The sequence below is a fragment of the Alosa pseudoharengus genome, unplaced genomic scaffold, assembly GCF_046254945.1.
Source record: "Alosa pseudoharengus isolate Yale_2024_CS ecotype anadromous, Long Island Sound unplaced genomic scaffold, YU_APseudo_1.1 YU_APseudo_1.1_scf_4, whole genome shotgun sequence".
Taxonomy (NCBI): Eukaryota; Metazoa; Chordata; class Actinopteri; order Clupeiformes; family Clupeidae; genus Alosa; species Alosa pseudoharengus.
This window is the reverse complement of record NW_027468774.1, coordinates 3,648,939-3,675,144: the sequence shown is the minus strand read 5'-3', so window position 1 is coordinate 3,675,144 and position 26,206 is coordinate 3,648,939. Positions and strand designations below refer to the sequence as shown.

Below are 26,206 nucleotides of genomic sequence, written 5' to 3'. Positions count from 1 at the left end.
CTCTTCCTCTTCCTGTTCTTCAGGCCAGAGACAAGTTCAAAGACATTAACGTTCGGTTCAGTGACACAACTGTAATACTCTTTGAAAACCCCGCAATTATGATCCCTTACACCAAAGACGTCTTCAACTTACTTTACATCGGCGGAGTCCCAGATTCTTTAAGAGAGAGGTAAGACGATACATTACATTACATTACATTACATTACATTACATTTGGCTGACGCATTTTTAGCCAAAGCGACTAACAACATGGTAAACAGTTTAAGTTTAGAGCAATTCTCAACAATATTAGGACAATTTAAAAAAAACATTAGAGTACAGTAAGAATAAGTGCATCAGTGAGTGCTGTTTTTAACAGTTACGTGTCAGTTTAAGACGGCTGGTGAGTGCTAGGATCAGCAAGACTTGTTGTAAGTGTTGCTATGAGAGGAGATGTTCTCTAAAGAGCTGGGTCTTCAGGAGTTTTTTGAAAATGGAGAGGGATGTCCCTGCCCTTGTAGGAACTGGCAGTGTGTTCCACCAGCGAGGAACAACAGATGAGAAAAGTTTTGATTGGCCTGAGCGTACCGGAGGTAGAGCTAGACGTCGTTCGTCTGAGGAGCGCAGCGGTCTGGAGGTAGCGTATGGCTGTATGAAGGCATTCAAGTAGGTGGGAGCAGAACCGGAGACTACTTTGTAGGCAATCGTTAGAGCCTTGAATTTGATGCGGGCCGCCATAGGTAGCCAATGTAGCTGGATGAGTAGCGGGGTAACATGTGCCCTCTTGGGTTGGTTGTAGACCAGGCGCGCTGCCGCGTTCTGGATCATCTGAAGTGGTTTCACTGCGCAGGCTGGGAGACCTGTCAGGAGGGCGTTGCAGTAGTCGAGTCGTGAGATGACTATTGCCTGAACCAGAAGTTGGGTGGCATCTTGAGTTAAGTAAGTCCTGATTTTCCGTATATTGTAGAGTGCGAAACGGCATGACCGGGCGACTGAGGCAACATGATCTGAGAAGTTTAGTTGGTTGTCGAGAACAACTCCTAGATTTCTTGCAGTCCTGGTAGGTGAAACAGACAGAGAGTCAAATTTGATGTTGATGTCGTGGTGTATGGTAGGTTTAGCTGGGAGGACCAGCAGTTCAGTCTTTGAGAGGTTCAGCTGGAGGTGGTGTGCCTTCATCCATGTAGCTATGTCCCATGAGTGGTGCAGTCTTTAAGAGAGAGGTAGGTAAGACCAACAGTGTGGTGCAGTCTTTAAGAGAGAGGTAGGTAAGACCAACAGTGTGGTGCAGTCTTTAAGAGAGACTGTAAGACTGATGAAGCCGTAGAGTCGTCAAGAGAGAGGTCATGCCAACACAAACCAGTACATCATGGGAGTCTAAGGGGCTGTTTTCGCCTGGCATTAACATGTGCAGCTAAGAAGGCTGTGTCACTACACCACCACACCAGAACTTCACCACCACTGCACCACCACTGCTACACCACCACTGTACCACCACCACTACACCACCACTGCACCACCACTGCACCACCACTGCACCACCACTACACCACCACTACATCACCACTGCACCACCACTGTTATGGCACTACACCACCACTGCACCACCACACCACCACTACTACACCACCAATAAATATACACATTTAACTTACGGGACATAGCGCTTTTCCTAGCACCCAAAGTGCTTTCATAGTTAAGGGGAGGACTCACCTCGACCGCTACCCATGCATTTTATTGCATTCTTTTCTGCCTCCCAAATGCCCGGTCATCTATTATCCCTGACACAGAGTCTTTTGTGGGTTATACAGCCCTATGGAGTCACTATTCTTGGAGGATGTTCATTCAGCTGTTTTTTATGTTTTAAAAAAAGGGAAATCTATGCTTCAGAGTTATAAAAGCCAGAGGAGGTGCAAAAAATGACTAATTTCCTCTACATGATCTAAACAATAAATTGTCTTTAATTATTGTTTTTAGCTATGTTTCATAAAGCCAAAATGTTCATCTGATGAATAAAAATTGTTTTGTGGCACACCTGTGATTTGTCTTTGTCTGATGTGCTTTGCCTGTCAGGGACGGCATCACAGCCCCAGCACTGAAGGGCTCCTTGCAGAAAGTGCCCAAACTGAACTATCAGAGCGAGAACTTCATAGAGATGCTTGGTGTCATAAAGGGCTTCTGGCCGGACCTACTGGTACTCTCACAACCAGTACACCACTACACCACCACCACTACACCACCACTACTACACCACCACTACACCACCACCACTACACCACCACTACACCACCACCACTACACCACCACTACACCACTACTACACCACCACTACACCACCACCACTGCACCACCACCACTACACCACCACTACACCACTACTACACCACCACTGCACCACCACCACTACACCACCACTACTACACCACCACTACACCACCACTACTACTACACCACCACCACTATACCACCACCACCACTACACCACCACTACTACACCACCACTGCACCACCACCACTATACCACCACCACTACACCACCACCACTGCACCACCACCACTACTACACCACTACTACACCACCACTGCACCACCACTGCACCACCACTACACCACCACTGCACCACCACCACTACACCACCACCACCACTACACCACCACTACACCACCACTGCACCACCACCACTACTACACCACCACTACACCACCACTACACCACCACTGCACCACCACTACACCACCACTGCACCACCACCACTACTACACCACCACTACACCACCACTGCACCACTACTGCCCCACCACTACATCACCACTGCACCAACACCACCACTACACCACCACTGCACCACCACCACTACACCACCACTACACCACTACTACACCACCACCACCACTACACCACCACTGCACCACCACCATTACACCACCACTACACCACTACTACACCACCACCACCACTACACCACCACTGCACCACCACTACACCACCACTACACCACTACTACACCACCACTACTACACCACCACTGCACCACCACCACTACACCACTACTGCACCAACACCACCACTACACCACCACTGCACCACCACTACTACACCACTACTACACCACCACTACACCACCACTACACCACCACTGCACCACCACTACACCACCACTGCACCACCACTACTACACCACCACTACACCACCACTGCACCACCACCACTACACCACCACTGCACCACCACTACACCACCACTACTACACCACCACTGCACCACCACTACACCACTGCACCACCACTACTACACCACCACTGCACCACCACTGCACCACCACCACTACTACTACACCACCACTGCACCACCACCACTACACCACCACCACTCCACCACCACTACACCACCACTACACCAGCACCGGCACAGCTATGGCACTACACTGGCACAGCTGCTACACCGGCACATCTATGGCACCACACCGCCACGCACCACAGCGCCACTGCTATGGTACTATGCCAGTACTGCTATGACATAGAACTGGCACTGCTATGGTGCTACACTGGCACAAAAATGGCAAATAACTGCTGCAATAGTGCCACACTAGCACTAGACTAGACAATTTTGATCAACTTCACCATCACCTCTAAGGTAACCAAGTTTTTCTCTCCACTAGGCTGTTCGCGATGCAGAGTTTAAAACTGGCAGCTCCCTCACAGAAAAGGCAGCACCTTTTAAAGACGTGATTTCTCTGGGTTTCAAGACTTCTGAACCAGGAAGCATTCTTCTTCAGACCACTCAAGGGGTAAGTATGCTATTTCAGGCTCTTGCTCAAGTAACCTACCTTACATATGCCACAGACAGACAGACAGACAGACAGACAGAGAGACAGAGGAAACACAGAATGCAATATTACCAACACAGATTCTGCTACTCAAGTAAGTAAGTAAGTATAAGTATATATACTCTTTTGATCCCGTGAGGGAAATTTGGTCTCTGCATTTATCCCAATCCGTGAATTAGTGAAACACACTCAGCACACAGTGATCACACAGTGAGGTGAAGCACACACTAATCCCGGCGCAGTGAGCTGCCTGCAACAACAGCGGCGCTCGGGGAGCAGTGAGGGGTTAGGTGCCTTGCTCAAGGGCACTTCCAAGGCCGTTCCTACTGGTCGGGGTTCGAACCGGCAACCCTCCGATTACAAGTCCGAAGCGCTAACCAGTAGGCCACGGCTGCTCCAACATCTCCACATCCTCATAAGTGTCTGCGCCTGACTGCACTAGCACTGGTGCACTGTCTCTGCCCGGTAACACTTTACTTGAAGGTATCTACATAAGAGTGACATGACACTGCCATAGCCCTAACACTAACTCTAACACTAACCCTAACTTGTCAGGACAAAAACCGAATGACACTAGACAGAAGCAAGTGACAGAAGCATTATGTCATAAATGTTTATGACTTGTTTATAATGTTTATGACACGTTCGTGACAGTGTCATGTCACTCTTATGTAGATACCTTCAAGTAAAGTGTAACCCTCTGCGCTAACAAAAAGAAAAGATATAGGAATCGTATAGTATTTTGGGACATACTATAGAAGTAGTATGACACTTGACTGTAGTAACTCTGCAGCAGAACACTTGACTGTAGTAACTCTGCAGAGGCCAGAACACTTGACTGTAGGAACACTGCAGAACACTTGACTGTAGTAACTCTGCAGAACACTTGACTGTAGGAACACTGCAGAACACTTGACTGTAGTAACTCTGCAGAGGGCAGAACACATCACTATAGGAACTCCTCAGAGGGCAGAACACATCACTATAGGAACTCCTCAGAGGGCAGAACACATCACTATAGGAACTCCTCAGAGGGCAGAACACATCACTATAGGAACTCCTCAGAGGGCAGAACACATCACTATAGGAACTCCTCAGAGGGCAGAGATATGATAGAGGTATTACAGGATATCATGATTATGATTTAATTTCAATTATAGAGCGCCAAAAGAATACGTCTCAGAGTATTAAACATTCATTATACTGTACACTACTTACTTACAGTGAATCTTATAGAGTATTAAACATTCATTATACTGTACACTACTTACTTACAGTGAATCTTATAGTGTATTAAACATTCATTATACTGTACACTACTTACTTACAGTGAATCTTATAGTGTATTAAACATTCATTATACTGTACACTACTTACTTACAGTGAATCTTATAGTGTATTAAACATTCATTATACTGTACACTACTTACTTACAGTGAATCTTATAGTGTATTAAACATTCATTATACTGTACACTACTTACTTACAGTGAATCTTATAGTGTATTAAACATTCATTATACTGTACACTACTTACTTACAGTGAATCTTAAAGTGTATTAAACATTCATTATACTGTACACTACTTACTTACAGTGAATCTTATAGTGTATTAAACATTCATTATACTGTACACTACTTACTTACAGTGAATCTTAAAGTGTATTAAACATTCATTATACTGTACACTACTTACTTACAGTGAATCTTATAGTGTATTAAACATTCATTATACTGTACACTACTTACTTACAGTGAATCTTATAGTGTATTAAACATTCATTATACTGTACACTACTTACTTACAGTGAATCTTATAGTGTATTAAACATTCATTATACTGTACACTACTTACTTACAGTGAATCTTATAGTGTATTAAACATTCATTATACTGTACACTACTTACTTACAGTGAATCTTAAAGTGTATTAAACATTCATTATACTGTACACTACTTACTTACAGTGAATCTTATAGTGTATTAAACATTCATTATACTGTACACTACTTACTTACAGTGAATCTTAAAGTGTATTAAACATTCATTATACTGTACACTACTTACTTACAGTGAATCTTATAGAGTATTAAACATTCATTATACTGTACACTACTTACTTACAGTGAATCTTATAGTGTATTAAACATTCATTATACTGTACACTACTTACTTACAGTGAATCTTATAGAGTATTAAACATTCATTATACTGTACACTACTTACTTACAGTGAATCTTAAAGTGTTACTACGGCTCTCTGTCATAAGGGTGGAGAACTCCAGATGCTGCTGTTACCCAGTAGCCTGGGAACACCCAGACCTTCACAAGTGTACAAGTGGGAGTGGGTCTGGAAAAGGTTCACTGACTTACGGCTTCCAGCAGGGGCATAACTAGCAGAGAAATTAAACTTACATTGGTGCATTAAATTCTTACCAAATAGTTTCAAAAGTATAGCCATCTTGTAAATGAAGGTTTTCAAATGCAGTTGTTTACTCAATTCCATAGAAATACACGTCCATGCTGGATTAGAAATTGTATTTGTATGCCCGTGTTTTAGGGACATTGGAAAGGGGCTTCAATGGCTTCTTGGCCAGATGGACCTGCAGAGCAAATCCCATATTTGCCGAAAGGTTGTATGGATTAAAGGAAAACCTTTCACATAGATCTCTGTTTCTCGATGTCTCAGAGTACAGTGAGTACGGGGAACAATGGTGCTACAGCCAACAGTTAGAGTAGCCAGGCAGCTCCAGTGCTACACTCTGGGGCAGGAGTTTAAAGATGGCCGGAGTTCTCCTTTAAGGAGGCATTTTGCCACTTGAAGCTCCTCCTGACTCTGCCAAAGTCCTTGAGCAAGACGCTGAACCCCAGATTGCTCCCGATGTGCTGATTGGCGTCGTTGTGTAGCAGTCTTTCACTATTGCTGTGTATGAATTCTTCAACTTACAGGCATAAATCTATAAGATATTTAGGGAAAGGCACTAGACAAGCGCAGATAAGGAGAAAACTCTTAAGCGTTTCCTCTTATTAAGACTTATCGAACCACAGCTCGAGAGTGCTGTTTTCTCCTATATTTTACAGTCTGTTTTGAGTCTGCGTAACTCGCACCCAAAGAGGGATTTACTTTTTGAGGTGAGCGTGCCTGTTCTAGTGTTCACTATACAAATGCAGTCCGTTGACCATTGACCATTTAACACCTGGGCGGTGAACTCTGGTGTTCACTGTACAAATGCAGTCCGTTGACCATTGACCATTTAACACCTGGGCGGTGAACTCTGGTGTTCACTGTACAAATGCAGTCCGTTGACCATTGACCATTTAACACCTGGGCGGTGAACTCTGGTGTTCACTGTGCAAATGCAGTCTGATGAGCGTTTCCCATCTGGAGGGTGATTCTGGTCTCTGCCCACAGGCCCAGGGGCTGGAGCTGGCACTCACAGACGGGCACGTGGAGTTTAAATATGGCAGCCAGGCAGTGAGGTCCAACCACAAGTACCACGATGGGAGATGGCACTACATGACGGCCCTCAGAAATGACTCAAAGTAAAGCCCTTCTCTAAAGCCCTCTCTCTCTCTCTCTTTCTTCTCTATCTCTCTCTTCTCTATCGCTCTCTCCTCTCTCTCTTCTCTATCTCTCTCTCTCTTCTCTATATCTCCTCTCTCTATCATCTCTATCTCTCTCTTTTCTCTATCTCTTCTCTATCTCTCTCTTCTCTATCTCTCCTCTCTCTCTCTTCTCTATCTCTCTCTCCTCTCTCTCTTCTCCATCTCTCTCTCCTCTCTCTCTTCTCTATCTCTCTCTTCTCTATCTCTCTCTCTTCTCTCTCTCCTCTCTCTTCTCTATCTCTCTCTCTTCTCTATCTCTCTCTCCTCTCTCTCTTCTCTCTCTCTCTTTCTCTTTCCCTCCTGCTCTTTCGCCCTAACCCTCTCCCCATTTTCTATCAAGTCAGTTCACTCTGTGAACACATTCTGTCTCTCTCTCTCTCTCTCTCACACACACACACACACACTCTCTCTCTCACACACACACTCACAAATACTCATTACCACATCTGTGCTTTTAGGCTGGTGCTCACAATTGATGACAACGACACAGGGAGCCACCAGTCCAATCCATCCCCTGTCGTAGCCAATAGCCAGGACCTCACTTTGGGGAGAGAGGTTTTCACTGGTTGCCTTGGAGACCTCTACATAAGAAGGTTCACACTTTTTGTTCACATTACTGTCATTGTTCACTCTATTGAGGTGTGTGAGAGAGATGTGTGCCTGCCTGTCTGTCTGCCGGTCTGCCTGTATGTCTGCCTGCCTGTCTGTCTGTATGTCTGCCTGTATGTCTGTCTGTATGTCTGTCTGTATGTCTGTCTGTATGTCTGCCTGTATGTCTGCCTGTTTGCGTTTGGTATTATAATTGTGTAAGTGTAACTATACATAAAAAGGGAATGACTGTGTGCGATCAAAAATCATTTGCACTCTGGTACTGTGAGGCGCTGTTCAGCGAAGGCAGTTTACAGTGAAGTCCATCATCCTAACCCTGAGTGTGTTTGGGCTGCCTGTAGGCCAGTGCAGCAGTACATGCCAGCAGACCTGTCCCTGTTCACCCAGAAAGGAGACGTCACCCTGGGCTTCTGTGAAGCAGAGCGCCCCCCTCAGGCCATAAGAGCCAAACATAAGGAGAAAATCCCAAAATACATGTACAAAAAGAAACACAGTAAGAAAGAGGTAGGAGGTGTGTGTGTGTGTGTGTGTGTATGGGTGTTTTGTGTTTGTACTCATGTGCATGTTTGTTTACGTGTGTGTGTGTATCCCTATATATTGATTTGTGTGTGTGTGTGTGTGTGTGTATGTGTGTGTGTCAGAGTGGATCTCGTCCTGATGCACAGACTTGTAAGACTCCCGTGGCCATCCCTCAAGCCTTCTACCTGACCAACAGCAGTCAGCTCAGCTATCGCATCCCTCCTGAGGAGCTCAACAACAGGTACTTTACGCACACATTTGGAATATTCACATCCATACATACCTCGCAAATAACTCCACTTCAGGTGTTCTCACACACATTTGGAATATTCACATCCATACATACCTTGCAAATAACTCCACTTCAGGTGTTCTCACACGCATTTGAAATATTCACATCCATACATACAGTACCTCACCTCACAAGGACGTTACTGGTACCTGGAGTTTTTAGTAGATGCTGTTAGCAGATACCTACGGTATGCATACGGCAGATATTTTTTATTTAGAGCTCAAGTGATTTGTTAACAGACACACACACATCATGCATGCACACACACACACACACACGCACACAAACACACACACACACTACTGTTTCACTTTATGCTTTAAAATACATCTATCAAAACTGCATTGCTATTCTAGAGTGCACCTCATCAGCTTAAGTGATTCAGCAGAGTTAAAAAATGGTTCACATCATTTGCTGTTTTTGACCCTTGACCTGGTTGTGTCTCAGACCCCATTTCTCGCTGGTGATGAAGACTGCGTCCCCAGAGGGCTTGATTCTACACATCATCGGGAAAGACAACAACAAGACCACAACCCAAGTGGCTCTCTACATGACTGGTGGCAGGATAAAGTTAGCCGTCGGAAAAGAAGTCATTCATTACAAGGAGAAGATAAATGACAACGCATTTCACAAGGTTTCTATGATATTAGATAGAAACTGTAAATTATTTATGTTTATTTATGATTTATATATGATTTATTATTGATATTATAATGTATAAAGTGGATTTAGGATTGAGGATGTTAGACCTTATCAGGTGGACAAAGGATGTAGCAGTGTGAAGCAATTTATAGATTTATAGATTTAGATATTCAGAACTTGTCTGTCAATATTACCAAATAACCATGAAAAGCAGGAACAGCTTCAGGTGATTTCAGCTGTGAAGAAAGCAAAAGGCACTAAAGACAGGAGGAGATTAAATGGTTCAGAGTGGCTCTAACTGCTATTCTGTTTATGGCTTTATAGCGTCTGGGTAACAGAAGGTCATGATGCCATGTTTTTTTTTTTGTTGCAGTCATCACTATTATCAGAGTCAGAGCAATTAGTGGGCACAAACTGTGCCCTACTGAGCAGTTTACACAGTTCTCAAACAAGAGGGCAGATTAGGAAGACACTGTCTAACTCTAGCTTCTAAGACAAACACTTAACCTAAAGGAAGATCTAGTACTATGGCTTGTCTGCCCATAACTGATCTTGGAGAGAGTTTTCCTGAATCACACCTGTGGCTTTGCTCAACCCCCTGAACAGGTGGACTTTAGCGTGGAGAAAGAGAAAAAACGCTTTCACCTGCGGGTGGACACCGTTTGGGGGACCGACGGACAGCTACCTGCTGATGTGGTAACCCACCTCAACCTCAGGTCACCTGTCTACCTGGGTGCGGACCTCAGAACTCCCAAAGCAGGAGCACAGGTACATCTTATCTCACCTGTTTACCTGGGCCTTACAACCCCCAACACAGGAGTGCAGGTACATCTTATCTCACCTGTTTACCTGGGCCTTACAACCCCCAACACAGGAGTGCAGGTACATCTTATCTCACCTGTTTACCTTGGCCTTACAACCCCCAACACAGGAGTGCAGGTACATCTTATCTCACCTGTTTACCTGGGCCTTACAACCCCCAACACAGGAGTGCAGGTACATCTTATCTCACCTGTTTACCTGGGCCTTACAACCCCCAACACAGGAGCACAGGTGCATCTCAGCTCACCTGTTTACCTGGGCCTTACAACCCCCAACACAGGAGTGCAGGTGCATCTTAGCTCACTTGTTTTACCTGGACGCAGACCTCACGACTCCCAACACAGAAGCAGAGACTGGGTCCAGCCAATGTCACCCAAATGCAAGTTTGGTTAGAGATGAGCCCATTTGACTAGACAGCGTAAGAGCTTGCACAGTTCAACTGTAGACAGTAGACTGTAGCTTTACTGTAATTTCACCATTATACAGTTGTCACAGTACACACTGAGATGAACATGTTCCTCCAAGACCATGGTGCAACATGAAACAACATAGAACAACAACATAAATCGGTCTCATGGACTTTACACGGGTTGGAGGTTTACTATGGGTTTGTAGTATTAGACTATTGCGCTGAGTTACTCTAAAATGTTACAGAATACATCAAATACTTTGTATTTACACATGGAGTCTAAAAGCTCCTCCAGTGTCGATACAGTTTGAGTGTATCTGTGAAATTTCCATGTGCAATTCATGTGAATTTTTATGAAATGTACTGACCTGAAATCAAACGGTATGCTTGTTTTTTGTTGCTTTTGTTTTGCAGAGGAAGTCCCTGCTCAGGGCTGGTGTGACAGGGTGCATTTATAATATCAAATTTTACAGTGAGCTGTTGGATGAGCCTCAGACAAAATCAGGAGTATCATCATGTTTTGACAGTGAAATGGAGTCAGGAGTCTTTTTCTCTAGTGACGGAGGTTGCTTGGCCTCCCGTGAGTGCTCCTTTTTCTCTAGTGACGGAGGTTGCTTGGCCTCCCGTGAGTGCTCCTTTTGTTTTGTTTTTGCTTGTTTTGTTTTTTTTAACATATTCCTGATGTTCAAAGTAAATTGTCCTCTTTCTGCTTTCAAATGATTGATAAAAATTAAAATCACAAGCTGTTAAAAAATGTATAAAAATTCATAGGATAAAACTTGACTATCCCAGCAGAAACAGTGACTGACAAATTGAGTCATGTTGTGTTGTATTCAGAGACTCCTTTGATGGTGGAGGCTGATTTCCACCTTACTTTTGACATCCGCCCCCAAGACTTAATGGGTTTACTTTTTTATGCAAGAGGACAACACAGGCGATTTATCAGTGTGTACCTGCAGAACGACAAGGTGTGTGTGTGTGCTATCTCTACTTCAGTTAACCTACAGCAGCAAGCAATTAACTTGCATTTAATGTGAAATCACAGATCACCGAAGTAAAGCTGGTGTTTCCAGTCAAACAAGTAATATTTCACAGTAGTAGTTGTGTTGTTAAAGCTGCAGTTGGCAAGTCTGACAGATGGAGGGGACTTAGCCAAAATTTTGAATGTTTACAACTCTCATGCCCCTCCCCCACTACCACCCAGCACCCTCTCATCGAGTTTGTACTCGTCAGTGCGCACCAGACTGCACCAGACTGGGATTTGAGAGTCAGATCTCACACAGCCCTGCTCTGATTGGACCAGAAGAACCGGGAGCTGTGGATTTTTGCAAAACAAATTTTTTTCTAAAACCGGCTGATTTATGTTGTTCTGTTGGAGCATAGTGTTGGTTCCAGTGAATATGATCAAAAAAATCTTGCCAACTGCAGCTTTAAGTGTTACGAGGTAAAAATGTGTTTCAGAGGACGTCATCTCCACTTACATCATATGTTGCCTCCTAGTAGTTGGTTCACTCTGAATTCACTCTGAATTTTGAATTGAATATACGGTACATTACTCAATTGTTTTTGATGACATTTCAGATAATTGCTCGAGCCAATGATGGAGGAGGAGACTACAGTGTGTCGATAGCAATTTCATCCAGCCTGTGTGACTCTTTCCACTCAGTCACAGGTAAATCACGTTACCCACTGCAAGGGCCTCATGTTAAAGTGACCTAACTTTACAGAAGTAACAATGTCAAACGTTGCATGAAATTGATAATGCTTAGTATTTGGGGAGGGAAAACAAGAACTCAAATGGAGGGATCTGGAATTTGGAATGTTTTGGATTTCCACAGTGCACAAACAGAACAATGGCATCAAACTGGGGCTGGATTCTAAATCCAGACGCATCTCAGGGCCTTCGGCTGCCTCCTATTCCAAGACCCCAAACTCATTCTACTTTGGGGGCGTGCCAGGTAACTTCACAAAGCGCACATCACACATTAACTCACTGAGTTCATGCATGTTATCTGCCGTCTGTCTCTCTGTGGTAATGTGGAAGTGGCCCAGAATTGAAATGATGATGCGCTCTTCACACTGTTATGCAAAATTCAGATATCATACTGTATATGTCACATCAACTGAAAAAAATTAAATCGGATCTGGCCTGGTAGTGTGAACACATAGCCTTAGAGAAGTGAAAGCCTCATGTCTGCCTCGGTAAAGCTAGTCATTTACCTGTATTAGGTTCATTTACCGTAATCTCCTCTGAGGAATGCTGTAATCATCTCATCACAGGAGACCTCAAGGACGCACTCGTCCCGCTGAAGCGGTCTTATGTGGGCTGCCTTCGGGACGTGCAGCTGAATGGAGAGGATGTTTCGCTTTCCCTCTATACACCCCATGGTTCAGTGAGCCTGCAGGGGTGCCCTGTAAACTAAACAACGGACAGTCAACACTCAACACCCACCTGATCCAGCTCTAACATAAGAAGGAGAAATGTCAATTGTCCATGTTTGCGTACGCAGTTTATGATAAAGTCTTTGAGAATCAGGGCCTGCTGACAAAAGAAGACACAAGCAGGCGAGGAGACGTACCACAGACACAAGCAGGCGAGGAGACGTACCACAGACACAAGCAGGCGAGGAGACGTACCACAGACACAGGCAGGTAGAGCATGCGGTGGCAGTAGGAAGGTGAAGGGGGGGGGACCTAAACACATCTCCTTTTAGCTGCAGAGGAGTGTTGAGGATATCTGCGTTATGATTCGCTACAGTGAATATGACATTTACATTTAATCATTTGGCCGACATTCAAAGCGACTTACAAAAAAGGGAATAATCAAGGTACAGTGTGACAATATGAAAGAATGCATAACAACATCCTTGAGATTTAAAGTGTGATGAGATCTTAATGAATTAACAAAAAATTTACAGATTGAACTTTCAGCACTTCTGAGACAAAAGGACTGTTGCTGACACAGAGTGAGTCTGTTTAGGAAAATGAACTCTTATTTGCATTTGAGACTGCTGCTTTAGCTTTAATGAAAATGCTTGAAAATGAAGATTTTTATGGGTGTAAGATAGGTCATTTTGAAAGGGCTTTGATAATGGTGCTTTCGAATCACATCTACTGTTTGTAAAAATTAAGTGTTAAGAAAACATCATACGTCAAATAAATCTACAGCTAACTTTTACATTCTGTGATGTTTGCAATTTGTTTAAATGTATTCATATTATGAGCAATTACAATAAATTAATTTATTGAAAACCCTTGTGTACAGTCTCCGCACCCTGCCTGTAAAAGGTGGACTAAAGGTCACCTAAGCCATTATCAATCATCTCCACTATGTAGTTCACATCTCAAACCTGATTCTAATAGGGAACAATGGTCAGGCTGAAGAAAGTATTCACTAGTATGTGTACAATACACCAGCATCATCACAATGGTTTGATCCATCATTGCAATAATGATTTTGGGCCAAAAATGTTCAGGAAATGCAGCAAGAAGTATGAAAATGGAGGCCAAACAAGAACAGAAGGGATGCTTCAAAATAGTGAAGTGAAACCAAGCCTGATTATAGTCCTTTACCTCACCATTTACAGAGGCAAACACAGTTTCAGCAAAGATTCACACCTGACCTTTAGAAAGCCTTTCAATAATAATATTGTCAACGGCATGTTTTTTTGTAGCACAAGTTTAATATATATATTACTGTAAATACATTAAATACATATTTGAAGATTTAAATAGTCTTTACATTTTATTTCACAATAAAATAGACTAATAACCCCTCAAATTCCCCTTAACCTAAAAGCCAGATTGTATTATTTAGCCACACAACAGTCTTAATATGGATATAGAGATCTCTGACATCTGCCAATTATTCTAATCTAAACAGCCTTCAAAACAGTTGCTGCTGTAGCTGACACACGAACTAGCTTGTTTGCATCTTTATGAAGAACCACAGGCACTCAGGATTGGTTCTGCACCCCTATGACCCTCCCCCAGGCACTCAGGATTGGTTCTGCACCCTTATGACCCTCCCCCAGGCACTCAGGATTGGTTCTGCACCCTTATGACCCTCCCCCAGGCACTCAGGATTGGTTCTGCACCCTTATGTCACACTAGTGGACTGGGGGGTATTCCAGAAAGCAGGTTTACTGGCTTAACTGGGTTTGTTAACCCAGAGTTAGCGGTAAACCTGGGATTTCAGTTCCAGAACGCTCAAATATGATCAGGCTATGTAAGTAACTATGGTAACATAGGCTCTGAACTTAACTGGGTATGTAATCCCAGAGTTAGCGGTAAACCTGGGATTCCAGTTCCAGAAAGCTAAAAAATGATCAGGCTATGTAAGTAACTATGGTAACATAGGCTCTGAACTTAACCTGGTAGGGGGTAGGTTTTGTTCAGGTTATGTTAAATTATGTTCGGTTATTTCAGTGCATGTTTAACCAGGCCGCTATTTTTACACTTGCCACACAATAGCGTTTCATTTTGACGAAGGTCCGATTGACAAAGAAGCACAAAATCATGTAGCCTAATATTCATCCGTGCAATTCACCGTGGTGCTCTTCGTTTCGCCGGTTTCACTCATGGTTTCGACTCTCAATAGATGATGCCTTTATAAGTTCGCCGTGAACGCGCACAACTCTAGGTTAACTAACACGGGGTTGATTGAACTGGTAACCGGTGTTTTGGAACCAACAGCTTGGGTTTAGTCGCCACAGGTTCAGACAACCCAGAGGTTAAGTTTTATCTCAGTGTTTGTTAAACCTCCTTTCTGGAATACCCCCCTCTAGTGCCTGAATTGGCCCACCCGGGTTGTGATTGGTTGAAACATAGATCTACTGCAGAAATCCACGGCAATGACATTGACTGCTTTTTTGTTCATAATATATCTTGTAAAACATAACAGACATCATACAGACCTGTTGTCATACGGACAAGATTAAAATCTTGATTTTCAGGACAGCCGTGGCCTACTGGTTAGGGCTTCAGGACCGAAGAGTTGCCAGTTCGATCCCTGACCAGTAGGAAAAATGTGGGCGTGGGCAGTTGTTGAGTATGCTCTCCCATGCCCACATCCACAGCTGAAGTGCCCTTGAGCAAGACACCTAACCCCTCACTGTTCCACTGCAAGGCAGCTCACGGCTTCGGGTTAGTGTGTGCCGCTGTGCGTTCACTAATTCACGGATGGGATAAATGCAGAGACCAAATTCCTTGTACGCAAGTATACTTGGCCTATAAACCTGATTTACATTTACGACATCTTTAACAGAAAAGAGATGGCTTCACTAGACAATTCTCTCTGAAGAAGATTTGAAATTATTCTATTCAGATATACTAGTTACTGTATGTGTCACACAGAGATTTCCCCACAAATGTGTATTTTCAACCTCAAGATTTGGAATTAGTAAGCATTCTTACACCAGTAAAACATGGCCCTTAATGAATAGTGAATGTACACACACACATACACACACACACACTTAATGAATAGTGAATGTCACCACATGTGGTAAAGTGAACCGTGGTCTATCCATGGTCTATAAGAGGCTTCTTCCTTTCCTGAATCCCTGGTGTTCTGAAATCACAACATCTTGACTGTGAGGTCACTCGGGTAGCCCATCTGAATCAGCTTCCCCCTGATCTGCAATAACCAATCAGACAGTCAGATTTCACTAGCCATAAATGCTTTGCCTAATAAGATACACTCTGTAGTTCTCATTTGGTGTATCCCGTATTGCCTGCATTCTTTAGCTACTGGTCCTCTGCAGGTGATGTGGATGAGGGTCAGGGACATGTGAGTATAAGTAAGTATGGTAAAGTAAAGTGATAAAGTAAAGATATATTAGAGGTATTAGGTATTGTATGTATTTTAGCAGATGTTTTTACCCCAAGCAGGGCTGAAACTTTTGACGGGTTGAGCCCCTCTCTTTATCATGCTCTATGACAGCTTCATCCATCATGATGACATGATTATTGGGGAGGACGCATTGGCCAGCATTGGTCAACTGGTTCATCTCAGTATGTCACAGCACACCCATACGCACCTGAGAGGGCAACTGGTTAATCTCAGTATGGCACAGCACACCCATACGCACCTAAGAGGGCAACTGGTTCATCTCAGTAGGGCACAGCACACCCATACGCACCTGAGAGGGCAACTGGTTCATCTCAGTAGGGGACAGGTCTCTCTGGAAGACCATACTGAGCCTCAACCTCTGCTGAAAAAGTGTCCTGGGCTCTAGATAGAGACATAGATAGATACTTTATTGATCCCCAAGGGGAAATTCAAAATTCTATGGTAATTACCAGATGACACACACACAGACACACACACACACACAGATAAACTTTGAGGACATTTTTTAAATCTGATACTATTAAGAGTCAACTAGTCTGATTCAGCTGCCCAACATGTCTGAGCCTATACCTCAGGGCATTTCTGAAAGTATAAAAGAAAATCTACACTGCAAAAAATGATATCTTACCAAGTGTTAAATCTTATATTAAGATAAAAAAATCTAGTTAGTATTGTTTTTAGTATACATATACTTACTTTGAGCCCTCTTGTAAGATTATGTGACTCAAAATAAGTCAAAATCTTCTTAAATTAAGACATTATAAAACAAGTAAATTTATCTGCCAGTGGAGTAAGTAATGTTATCTTAATTTAAGATAAGATTGAAGATTTAAGACAATTTAAAGGAACACGCCACCAGTAGTGATATATGTTCTTACCGTAACTTTCACGAGTTGAGTCGTACCTCTCCCGCGTCGGTAGGTGCACTCAAACGCTCTGTCGCGCGGCGCGAATGTGTTAGCATGTTGCTATGCTAGCGGGCTCTGCCGTGGCCGTAGAGAGAGGCACATAGCAGTATTCAAACACCTCCACGTTTTACCTACTTAAATACAGTTGCACGAGTAGTTGATGAAAAATGTTAGGGAACACAACATGAAACGTGACGATTTTCCAAGCGAATAAACATGAGAACTACAATGTGTGGCGCAATAGCACTTGGGAGTACTTCGACCTAGCGTGGTAATATTATTAACACCTAATTGTAGATCCTATCCACCACAGAGTTTAGAATCCATGCTGGATCGACCCTCAGCCTCTCCCTCCCCTCTGAGCGAGAGAGGCACACACACTAGAGATGCGCTGATGGGCTATTATTTCAACCATAACTGCATAGCAAAACTTATCATCCATCAGCCATCCATCAGCACCAAAGTTTGTTGACCAATTTTCAAAACTGCACCTGCACCATCCGCTGGTTGTTTTAATGTAGGCTATATGGGTGATGCAGCGCTGCTGACGTGAGGCTAGAAAGCCCTTGCCTGTTCTAGAAAGACTGATCTAATGCAGCAAATATATTAAAAGGCAAAAGTCGTACATTGGCTAGGCCTATCCCCAGAATATCAGCAGCAAACTCAGTCTCTGTCGCGCAAAACAGTCTCCAAATAAAACGCACATTGGCCTGTTGCCTATTCTGCCAGCTTGTGACAATATATCGTCCAAAATGCTTGATTGCATTGCATTCTCCACATTTTTAGCTAAATTTTCATGTACCACATCAGCATTTTTGTTCAGTGAATCTTTTGTAAATTGCTTTACAATTACCGTCGGGCCCTTTGTCAGCAGACTTCGGCTTGCCTCTTGCCATATTCACTCCTTGTTTTCCGATGTCATTTCTGAGTCATCTACAGATGTTCACCTCCCTAAATAGAACCAACTTCAACCTGTGTTATATCCTAGATGAGACTGCCTGGGTTATTTTGTTTAGATATTAGCCTATATATAAAACACATAATTGTAGCCTACCATTCAGGGAATAGGCATTTAAAAGAGAGACAGAGAGTGATATGACTAAGAAATGACATCGGGCGATGGCAGTGCGAGATGTTCAGAACGTAAGAGCTAAAACTTCTACAAACTCACTAACATCCACAGCGGAAAAAGAAGGTAAGAAAAATAGTCGGAAAACTTAGATGTGTAAGGCAAGCAAGCAAGTTTGGCAGTTGTTACTAAAAATGTGAACATGCACGTTGCATTGTTGTGCGGTGGACTTTCAGAATGAATGGAGTCGGAGTTTCTTTAATATCGAGGCGTCATATTTGTCCGATGGCCTGCTATAAAATGAATTGCGATGTCTGTCTGAAAAAGACGCGCTCGTGCAGTCAAAATGAATGGGAGTCTTCAGAACAGGCTTGTCAGTCAACCTGACATAACAGTGTGTAAAGTAGCCTATAATGTGAATGACTTGTTATTTTATTAAGGATTTCTTTCTTTTTGCAAAAAATAAAGTACAATAGGCATTAATTAGTAGGCCAGGAGCATGCTGAAATTATGTGGCAAATTGCGTTTTTTATTACAATGATAAAATTGTAAAAGGACGTGACCGAAGCTGAGGCAAGCCAGGCAATAGGCCTATAGGCCCGACGGTAATTGTAAAGCAATTTACAAAAGATTCACTGAACAAAAATGCTGATGTGGTACATGAAAATGTAGCTAAAAATGTGGAGAATGCAATGCAATCAAGCATTTTGGACGATATATTGTCACAAGCTGGCAGAATAGGCAACAGGCCGATGTGCGTTTTATTTGGAGACTGTTTTGCGCGACAGAGACTGAGTTTGCTGCTGATATTCTGGGGATAGGCCTAGCCAATGTACGACTTTTGCCTTTTAATATATTTGCTGCATTAGATCAGTCTTTCTAGAACAGGCAAGGGCTTTCTAGCCTCACGTCAGCAGCGCTGCATCACCCATATAGCCTACATTAAAACAACCAGCGGATGGTGGGCAGGTGCAGTTTTGAAAATTGGTCAACAACTTTGCTGCTGATGGATGGCTGATGGATGATAAGTTTTGCTATGCAGTTATGGTTGAAATAATAGCCCATCAGCGCATCTCTAGTGTGTGTGCCTCTCTCGCTCAGAGGGGAGGGAGAGGCTGAGGGTCGATCCAGCATGGATTCTAAACTCTGTGGTGGATAGGATCTACAATTAGGTGTTAATAATATTACCACGCTAGGTCGAAGTACTCCCAAGTGCTATTGCGCCACACATTGTAGTTCTCATGTTTATTCGCTTGGAAAATCGTCACGTTTCATGTTGTGTGCCCTAACATTTTTCATCAACTACTCGTGCAACTGTATTTAAGTAGGTAAAACGTGGAGGTGTTTGAATACTGCTATGTGCCTCTCTCTACGGCCACGGCAGAGCCCGCTAGCATAGCAACATGCTAACACATTCGCGCTGCGCGACAGAGCGTTTGAGTGCACCTACCGACGCGGGAGAGGTACGACTCAACATATATCACTACTGATTTTGGGTGGCGTGTTCCTTTAAGGTAAATTTACTTACTCCACTGGCAGATAAATTTACTTATTTTTAGAGGTACGACTCAACTCGTGAAAGTTACGGTAAGAACATATATCACTACTGGTGGCGTGTTCCTTTAAATTGTCTTAAATCTTCAATCTTATCTTAAATTAAGATAACATTACTTACTCCACTGGCAGATAAATTTACTTGTTTTATAATGTCTTAATTGAAGAAGATTTTGACTTATTTTAAATCAAATAATCTTACAAGAAAGCTCAAAGAAGTATCTTTATAAAAAACAATACTAACTAGATTTTTTATCTTAATATAAGATTATAACACTTCGTAAGATATCATTTGCGATGTAATACTTTACAGCAATGTGGTACAATCAACTATCCACATACTGTAAATTGAAGCACAAGAGGGGTTGCAGGTTTAACATTTAGTCATTTACTTGGAGTGGTTGGAAGCTGGTCGGTTGGAGCAGTTGTTGAAGAGACGTCTGTGTGGCAAATGGAGACATGGTTTATATGAGACTACTAGTCATTTAGCAGAGTTACTCCAGAGTAGGTTACACTGAACTAACTCCAGGCCAGGGGCAGATCCCTGCTGGGGCATAAAGGTGGAACCCCTGGGATTTAACTCACAAACTCCCGGTGTTCCATTTGTAAGCCAAGATGCCTATTCAGTAGAACAGTGGTTCTTAAATATTTTGTCTGGTGACCCCCCCGACCCCCCTCAAAAAAAAAAAGAAAAAAAGAAATTGGCCAAATTTCGCAACCCCCTCCAACTGGTGAAAATTACTTTGGAAAATGTGAGAAATGTTTTAAGATGTTGTGAGCATCATAGGTCAACACCAACACTGTGGGCTGTATTTTGGGCCACCAGCGCATGGCGTAATACTCGTTATTCACCCGCGGAAAGTTGAATTCGGTATTTTGCACGTTTATTTTTTAAGCATTGCGCCCAGGGGTGTGGCAATTAACAACCTAGGGAGGGAACTAGCGCTTTGTCTAAAAATCGCTATCATACACCACCTAAACCTGGTCAGAAGTCAATGGCGAGTTGTTCATATGCTATTTTAAGAGCGCATGTCAACAGTCATATTGGCAGGTGCACGCACCATCTTTCTATCATTCAAGAACGCACACCAGCGCACGTCCATGCAAAGCATTACAAATTGCACGATTACAATGGGAAATATAATTAGAATAAAGATATTACGAAATACTGTACATCTCATGATGAGTAGTTATTCACCATCATTTGCAAATTGGTAATGACGGTTAAAAGTGATTAGGGGAGAGGCGAGAGACACGTATGGAGCACAGCTGAAGACGCACTGTCACGAGATATAAGCAACTCCTCTGCATTTGAGCAACATTAGGGTAAGTGTTGCTTTTTCCAGCCTATGTTTTCTGTGGTAACCCATTGTCAGTCAATAGTGAAAGTAACTGCATATAACTGTCTTGTCGTTGACTGACTCCTTGGTGAAGTTAGTTTCACTTTGCCAATGAGTTCAAATAATAGACGAGTGCAAATGCGTGAATGCTATGCTAGGTTTAAGTAAAGCATGGTTTAATAATGACTATTCCATACGGTCTCGCAAGCAGCCTCCTTCAAATGCGCCGTTGAATGCCAAAATACCGATGCATTTATTTGACATATCGCGCGTTGCGCCGTTAAAGGGAATGACAGATGTCATTCTCATTGGTTTAAAGTGATGTTACGCCCCAAACACACCAATATGACTGATTAAAAGACCTAGGAACACCTTGTTACGCCATGCTCTCCACTTTTGATAACAAAACCCCTCCCAATGTGAACTGGACATCCTACTAAATTTGAATAGACTTTTGACGAGTGACGATGCACTTTAGAATGTCATGATAGGGCCCTGTAAATTGTATGTATATCTCAAATTTTAAACATGTTGGTCTAAAAACATTTTGAACATTTCCTTTAATTGAAACTGAAAATCAGTTGTCCCGCCTCCCAGTTTAAAAACCACTGCACTACACTAGACCACCACTACAATATAATAAACATAATAATAATAATATAAACATATCAGTCTAATAAATATAGCAAAACTATACACAATATAATAAATGTATATAAACATATAAGTCTAATAAATATAGCAAAACTATACCTGCACAGTATGCCAGAGAGCAGCCAGAGGGCGCCACTAGTTCGTAAATGGAGTAGTTTCCTGGACACGTTTTCACCTGGATCGATGATGATTTGAAATAGCAGCAGTCGTTGTTCCAGTTTCCACAGACGCTCCTGGTCACGATGCCATCTTCTAAGCTGGGGTGAGGACCGTCCAGCCAGAGAGGTGCGTTGGTGCCACAACGCTGTATAGGCACACACACCTCAGGAATCCGGACGCTCATCCCCAGGTAGAACATCCGGTACCAGCCCAGCCATTGGACGCTCCGGTCGCACTTGATATTTGATTGGTCCAGGTTGGTGGTGGCTCTCCAGGCTTCATTCAGCACAGTGTGGTTGTGACAAGGATCACTCTCTTCAGCAGATGCAGCTCGAGGGGTATGTAGAACTAATATGGAATTCCAACAGAAAAACACAACACAAATATTTACATTTGAATTTACAGTACATTAAATCATTTAGCTGACATGTTCATTAGGACTAACACTCAAGCTACATTGCAAAAGGAGGCTTTAGGGTAACAATTCATGCTACTTTTACAAATATCACCAAGACAACCAGAGCGTGCAGAAGTTTAAGTAAAAACACAGACACAGGGTCTCTCTCTTAGACAGTCTATGTCTGGATGGCATCTCTTAGCCTTGGACAATCCTTAAGAAGACAATTTATGAAGCACAATTTAAGATGTATGGGAGTATGACACAGTTCAGAGATGAGTTCAGCATGACTCATTTTAGTCAGAAGTCTGAATTGTTAGTTTAACAAAAATAGACTGAAAAAGAAATGTTTGTATATGATTTACTTTTTAACAGTAAAAGTTAGAAAGTAATGCCACCTTGTCCAGGAAACTGGGTTATATTATATTAGATTTCATATATTACAGATTATATTATTAGATTATTATGGATTCTTACACATCTGCAACAGAAACTGGGTTATATTATATTAGATTCATATATTACAGATTATATTATTCGATTATGGATTCTTACAAATCTGCAACAGAAGTAAACCTCCCATGAGGACAGACATTTTCTCTGGAGTCATGCAAACTGCTGTACCGTTGCTCTAAAAATAAATAAAAAAAACAACAGAAAGAAAGTCTTTGGTACTTGTCCGAAAACACACACACACACACACACGTACGGAACACACACATACACCCACACACAAATGCATTAGGGAATATAAACTACATATGTTGCATTTATATGTTCATAAGAAAAGTATGGGACTGAGAAATCAATCAACATCAGTGTTTCCATGAATGTGATTACTAAAAAAAAAACTTTTACCTTCCTCAAGTGAACAATGAGATGCTTTTTTCCCTTCAAAACAGATGAGACTCTTTCTCCTCTTTCTACTTCTCCCCCTGCATCTGTGTCCAGTCTTGCTCCTGCAGATTTGACTGGTAAATGGACATTTGTGTATCCTACCTCCATAACTGGATGCAAAAGAAAGGCCGGATCATGCAAATAGGCTCATTTGTGTAGCACATTTTAAACAACATACAACATGCTCTACATGTACATTTACAAGGGCTTACGGGGCACAAAAGAAACACACACACCTAGACAGTACCATTCTAAGAAAACAAACAGTTGATTTAGAATATGGCAGCACACCTGTTCTTTAATCTACCAAAGAGGACACATGTAACTCCTCTCAGTGGCTTCCTATAGCAGCCAACATTACATTGAAATCCCTCACTCCGGCCTGTAGGACACTCACTGGATCTGCTTCCTGCTACTTGAATTCAATGATCCAGTTCTACATCCCCAATAGGCTCTATGCACAACTCCATTTTGGATTCGCTTATACTGGCATATCAAGTTCCTGCTTACAATAAAACATTGGCAAATATGGATTTTTTCTATAGTCATTGTCTTCAGGAATGTTGTGCACTGCAAAAAATGAAATCTAACCAAGTGTTGATAATCTTATATTAAGATCAAAAAATCTATTTGGTATTGCTTTTAGTATGAAAAGACTTACCTAGCGCTCTCTCGAAAGATCATTTTGACTTAATTTAAGAAGACTTTGACTTATTTTAAGGAGTCTTATCAAGACAAATTTGCTCAACGCACTGGCAGACAAATTTGCTTGTTTTTAGGACAAATTTGCTTAACGCACTGGCAGACAAATTTGCTTGTTTTCAGGATGAGATGTCTTAATTTAAGAAACGTTTGAATTATTTTAAGTCAAATGATTTCATGAGAAAGTGCTAGGTAAGTGTCTTTATACTAAAAACAATACCAACTAGTTTTTTTTATCTTGATATAAGATTAATAACACTTGGTTAGATTTTGTTAGATAAGCAGTTTTTGCAGTGTGTGCCACTTCATCCAGCAAACGGGAAAAAGGTTTAAAATATTCTTAACCTTAATCAAGCAACTATGTTACTAAACTGGTTACAGTAGATAACTTTAGCTAAGTTGTTCAACTAGCAACAGCCTACTATATTAAAACTGACAGGCCGGTAATCTATCATTTTCTGTCATAGCCTACTGTGTACAGCGTAAACAGGAAGATGATTTCCCAGTAGGAAGCAAATCCAAAATGGAGTCATGCATAGAGCCCATCATCCACTGCGCTCCTCTGATGAGTGCTTTGGACAAAATTGTTTGCTAAATTCCATAACCATAACCAAATGAAAGGTGCATCTCCTAAATATTCTCTTCTAGATCTACGTTGGAAACTCTTTCCATATCAGTGTATTAAATGAGGAACATGATGCTGGTATTCTGATTGCGCTGTTATTATGTTTCAATTGCCTATTATGCCAGGAAGGCTTTTGTAGTCAGCTCATTTAATTCCAGTGGAGCATCAGCTATGTTGCAGCAGCTATTGTTTTAGTGTACATGTGTACACAGACTCAGTAGGGTTTTGCACCGAGTGAATGAGAACATTAAATGTGTGCATGTGTCAAAGTTGAATAAAGTCGTGCTGTTGGGCATAAAAAAGATATTCAGTGTCCGAGTGAACAGGAAAGGAGCAGAATATAACAAGATAACACAGCTTACGCTCCACCGGGCCATTCCCTCATTGGCCCTTCCATCCACCGGGCCATTCCCTCATTGGCCATTCCATCCACCGGGCCATTCCCTCATTGGCCATTCCATCATGGTGATGCCTTTTTGGCTCTGTCTATCCACGTCATCAGTCTCTTAGTCTGGAAGGAAACTTTACAGTCATAATTAAATATCCGTCATATTATGTAGCCCAAAAGATTTCACAACAAATGGTAAAACAGGAGGGTTTCAATAAGGAAGTGAATCAGGTGTGGGAGATGAAGTGGATTAAACCAGTAATCAGTAGACTGGTGATGATGAGTGTGGAATGGGTGGAGCCGGATTGGGAGAGAAAGAGGTTTTTACACATCTAAAACTTTTGGTTCTAAAGGTTTCTAAAACATTTGGTAAGGGCATCAAAAACATTGTTGGTCATGAAATGAGTCCACAAAAATATACATTATTGGTGTAGTAAAATTTGTTTTGTTTATTAAGAAAGCATGTCACTTTAAAGGTGCTCTAAGCGATGTTTTTTAGGCTAAAACATTTTTTGTTACTTACAGCAAACATCACCTCACCATCCGCTAGCTGCCTGTGTCCTGAATACACTGTAAAAAAATGTGATCTCTGTGGACAACCCAGGCTCCGAAAAAACAGCCACAAAACAACTTGGGCAAACCTTGCCCATAAAAACATAACAAACTGTTCCAGCAATTCACAGACGAGATGCACATTTAGGAGAGTTTTAATTGCACAGGAGGGAGGGGGAAGAAGTAGCGAGCTAGCTTTCTATTTTCTTTGAACGCCAACAGAAATGACGTAACCCAGCATCGCCTTTTACACTTTTTAGGAACATTTTTGTGTGAAAGAATTACAGTATACATAATACATAAACAAGTCTGACCGGAAACACATTTCCAAGTAAAACTGGTCTCTTCCTCAGTCTCTCACTCTGGAAGGAAACTATTCGTCATGTTTATTATGTAAACCAGAA

The 26,206-nt window shown here is 42.2% G+C and overlaps 2 protein-coding genes across 7 annotated transcripts in view; one reads left to right on the top strand and one right to left on the bottom strand.

Annotated features, from left to right (window-relative positions):
• The window catches only part of lama3 (laminin, alpha 3), a 51,308-nt gene extending 37,429 nt beyond the window's left edge, over nucleotides 1-13,879 (top strand). The window contains exons 23-36 of one of the 2 annotated variants that reach the window (XM_076266946.1): nucleotides 24-169; nucleotides 2,053-2,173; nucleotides 3,639-3,767; nucleotides 7,217-7,347; nucleotides 7,869-8,003; nucleotides 8,361-8,523; nucleotides 8,661-8,779; nucleotides 9,278-9,464; nucleotides 10,079-10,240; nucleotides 11,118-11,283; nucleotides 11,541-11,671; nucleotides 12,285-12,375; nucleotides 12,542-12,661; nucleotides 12,984-13,879. In XM_076266946.1, the coding sequence (XP_076123061.1) occupies nucleotides 24-169; nucleotides 2,053-2,173; nucleotides 3,639-3,767; nucleotides 7,217-7,347; nucleotides 7,869-8,003; nucleotides 8,361-8,523; nucleotides 8,661-8,779; nucleotides 9,278-9,464; nucleotides 10,079-10,240; nucleotides 11,118-11,283; nucleotides 11,541-11,671; nucleotides 12,285-12,375; nucleotides 12,542-12,661; nucleotides 12,984-13,126 (1,944 nt within the window). In that variant the 3' untranslated portion in view covers nucleotides 13,127-13,879. Of the gene's footprint in view, nucleotides 1-23; nucleotides 170-2,052; nucleotides 2,174-3,638; nucleotides 3,768-7,216; nucleotides 7,348-7,868; nucleotides 8,004-8,360; nucleotides 8,524-8,660; nucleotides 8,780-9,277; nucleotides 9,465-10,078; nucleotides 10,241-11,117; nucleotides 11,329-11,540; nucleotides 11,672-12,284; nucleotides 12,376-12,541; nucleotides 12,662-12,983 lie in introns of both variants that reach the window. The other variant, XM_076266945.1, reaches the window with a different exon arrangement.
• A 506-nt stretch (nucleotides 13,880-14,385) lies between these two features.
• Nucleotides 14,386-26,182, bottom strand: LOC143103139 (pancreatic secretory granule membrane major glycoprotein GP2-like). 5 transcript variants are annotated; one of them, XR_012982730.1, is made up of 7 exons: nucleotides 25,225-26,182; nucleotides 23,497-23,645; nucleotides 23,194-23,269; nucleotides 22,182-22,589; nucleotides 20,481-20,528; nucleotides 16,587-16,938; nucleotides 14,386-16,341 (listed from the first exon to the last, which is right to left on the bottom strand). XR_012982730.1 is itself a non-coding variant. In XM_076266938.1 (7 exons), exons 2-7 carry the CDS (start codon nucleotides 23,641-23,643, stop codon nucleotides 16,282-16,284), a joined length of 831 nt encoding a protein of 276 aa, XP_076123053.1. In that variant the 5' UTR covers nucleotides 23,644-23,645; nucleotides 25,225-26,182; the 3' UTR covers nucleotides 14,386-16,281. The 5 variants fall into 5 exon arrangements, 3 of the variants coding, with proteins under 3 accessions (XP_076123053.1, XP_076123055.1, XP_076123056.1); XR_012982731.1 differs by having other exon boundaries at nucleotides 16,745-16,938; XM_076266938.1 differs by having other exon boundaries at nucleotides 16,847-16,938.
• Between the last annotated feature and the right edge of the window lie 24 nt (nucleotides 26,183-26,206).